Source organism: Aplysia californica, unplaced genomic scaffold (assembly GCF_000002075.1).
Source record: "Aplysia californica isolate F4 #8 unplaced genomic scaffold, AplCal3.0 scaffold00125, whole genome shotgun sequence".
Lineage (NCBI taxonomy): Eukaryota > Metazoa > Mollusca > Gastropoda > Aplysiida > Aplysiidae > Aplysia > Aplysia californica.
Window position 1 is genome coordinate 1,379,781 of NW_004797395.1, and position 3,430 is coordinate 1,383,210.

General features: G+C 39.9%; 1 protein-coding gene across 1 annotated transcript in view; it reads right to left on the reverse strand.

Moving 5' to 3' along the window:
• Positions 1–3,430, reverse strand: part of LOC101859562 (palladin) — a gene marked incomplete at both ends in the record, with an annotated part of 16,539 nt that overhangs the window by 1,774 nt on the left and 11,335 nt on the right. The window contains 2 exon segments of the mRNA XM_013081313.2: positions 792–848; positions 3,353–3,423. Of these exon segments, the coding sequence (XP_012936767.2) occupies positions 792–848; positions 3,353–3,423 (128 nt within the window).

Genomic DNA, 3,430 nt, shown 5'->3' on the forward strand with positions numbered 1-3,430 from the left:
TCAAGGTTTAACAACAGTCCACTAGATGGTCAAGGTTTAACAACAGTCCACTAGATGGTCAAGGTTTAACAACAGTCCACTAGATGGTCAAGGTTTAACAACAGTTCACTAGATGGTCAAGGTTTAACAACAGTTCACTAGAAGGTCAAGGTTTGGCAATAGTCCACTAGAAGGTCAAGGTTTAACAACAGTTCACTAGAAGGTCAAGGTTTGGCAATAGTCCACTAGAAGGTCAAGGTTTTACAACAGTTTACAAGAAGGTAACGGTTTTACAACAGTCCATTAGAAAGTAACGGTTTTACAACAGTCCACTAGAAAGTAACGGTTTTACAACAGTCCACTTGAAAGTAACGGTTCTACAACAGTCCATTAGAAGGTCAAGGTTTAACAACAGAGAACGTTGTGGATTATCACAAGTCAGAGAGTCTATAGTATTTGGAATTAGTGTTATACATAATGTATATTATCTGTGTATATAATATACATAGTTGTTTTACATTACACATAGAGCATACAAATGAGAATATAGTATATCTCATGCATGTGGTTAAATCGAGTACACTAATATACATTTACGATATACAGTAATATTATTACCAATTTTTTTGTTCACACAGACCAGTAGTTACTGTCAATATACATGTACGATATACAGTACTATTATTACTATTTTTTACAGAGACCAGTAGTTACTGTCAATATACATGTACGATATACAGTAATGTTGTTATTATATCATTTATACAGAGACTAGCAGTTACTGTAACAACTGTGCAAGCCCCTGTACTCACTTTGTCTCCGAGATGTATCTGGGCTCAGGTTCTACGCCTTCTGTCGGAGCTCCAGCTCTGTGGAGGAGAAAAAATGTAAGATACATTATAACTCAATGTCTCTTCTCAACAATGTCACAACACGCCACAGCATGTCTCCATGAACAGACTCCGCAGTGTTGGAGGTTCAGATTTGGACAAGGTGTCTCCTCGGAAGATAAATAATAAATAAATGAGCTGTTCTGACTCCAGTTTGATTGACATCTCAGTTCTACTGGTACAGGCTCTTTGATGACTCGTGTGCTACGCTAAACAAAAATTTGATTAAACGATGAACCGAAAAAAAATTATAAGTTTAAGTTATATTACGAAATACATTAATGGCTCAGGTGAAAGACAGGGTAGTTCCATATATTTTAAAGTTAGGGAACTGGCCCTTAATTTACAACAGTAGCTGTAGAATATCTCTAGGAAATTGTTCAAAGTGTCAAATCAGGAACGTCATTCACAAACTGTAGTTTGATCAAAGCAAACTAAACCAAGAACAAGCGAGCAAATTGCTCCATAAAAAGTTGAGAAGTGTAATATCGTCTTGAAAAGACTAATGTAGTTTAGCCTGTGTTCACTTAACCCCTTCAGATATGTGAAGATAAAAGGAACAACAGTTGAGGAACAGAAACACTTTATGTGTGTATAGGTATTTGAGTTGACTCCTCAGCAAAATATCAATTTGAACACTTTTTGGGGCTATAGGAAAATGTACTATAACGTCTTATCTTAACAATCGACATAATATTATCATTGATAACACTCCGTAACACTTTGAAATAATGGAACACTCTCTGGAAAAAAAATCAAACGTGTTTTAAATCAATACAAACATTGCAAGAAACATAAAATTGGGAAAATGCAAACTGCATGCGACATTTAAATGCGACAATCGGTGAAAACATTCGGTCAGAGAGCACACAAACATAAAAGGGCAAAGTTCATTGCATAAATAATGTAAAAACAACATCGTTTTCAAAACCAGAACATCATTAGCAAAAATACAACACAAGCGTCAACATCTGGCACTGGCGCGTTAGTTCTGGTTCTCTCAGCGAACAGTCATAGAGCAACACAAGATTTTGAAAAATACAAGTGTGGTTTCTTTCAGGTTCCCAGTCTTGAGTGAACACCCAGGCTTCACACTCACGCATGAGTCACAAAAACCCATGCCTCGCACACAAGATGTGACCCATGTCTTCCCAGTGAAATGGATCAGATTCCGTCCCGCAGATTCATTAAGGGGACCACACGATGATCTCTTCTTTACTGAGCGGTGATAACAACAACATGCACCCGAGAAGGAATAAAAGTACCAGACAGACAATATGTCTTTGGGCTGCAGTAAGAGATCACAGACTCAGGAACACACCGGCTTACAAGGCCACGTATCGTGATGCTAACAATAGTTAGTGCGTCAATCTTTGACAATGAACAATGAATCTTATCTGCAGAGGAGAATAATTCTTAGCGAAATAGGAGAAATCTGGCTTCTGCCACGACCGAAGAAACCAGTTCTGGCAGAGAAGTGTTTGCCACATTTTGAGCATTTCAAAGCTTCCTCTCCACTTGTGGATGTGTGCATCTGCTACAACAAACAAGAATTGGGTCGCTTTTAAGGACAAGCGGGCTAACCCAGATTTCGGGGGGTTTCCAGAAATCTTAACCAACACCAAAAGTGGGCATTGCCCTACCTATAGGAGAAGTTTGGTTTTATTGGTGTGTATATTTGTTTGGTTATTGAGAAAACCGTCCTGCTTTTTTTTGTTTTTTTAAAGAAACTGAACAAGGGTCAAAAACTGTACATTCGATTTTCTCAAAACAGCATTTTTCGGGAAAGCCCCCTTGTGCTTAAAAGCGACCAATTAAAACAACCGTCCATTCTGGGTTACAACGACACGGACATGCAAGGTAGGTGGCTGGCGGAGACACACAGACAGACAACCACGGGATGGCACATCCAGGTCAGCAGATGTAAACATTACATTAAAACGTGTAGGTCACTGCTGCAGGAGGCAAGTCACACACGTTATTTACTTTGAAACATGCAAGTCACACGGGCAGACTTTCGGTTTCCAATTCGACATGTGAATCACTATCACACATGTAAACTTCTGGTTTCTATGACGACATGCGAATCACACACGTGGACTCCCGGTTTCCATAGAGACAGGCAAATTACATGTACACACGTTGACTTCCGTTTCCATAGAAACATGCAAATTACACACGTTGACTTCCGGTTTCCATAGAAACATGCAAATTACACCCGTTGACTTCCGGTTTCCATAGAGACATGCAAATTACACAAGTTGACTTTCTCCAGTTTCCAGTGAGACATGCCAGTCACAATGTTAACTTCTGATTTCTACAGCCACATGGGAGTCACACGTGTCAATTTTCGGTTTCCATAGGAACATGCGCGTCACACATGTCAACTTCCTGTTTTCTATGACAACATGCCAAACGAGTCACACATGTTAATTTTCAGTTTCCATAGCAACATGCGCGTCAGACGACAGTTGTCCGCGCACCTGGGCAGGTCTGTCTCGTCCAGCAGACGTAGGTAGCCTCGCTCTGAGTCCGAGGCGTAGCTGATGAGTTGTACGGGA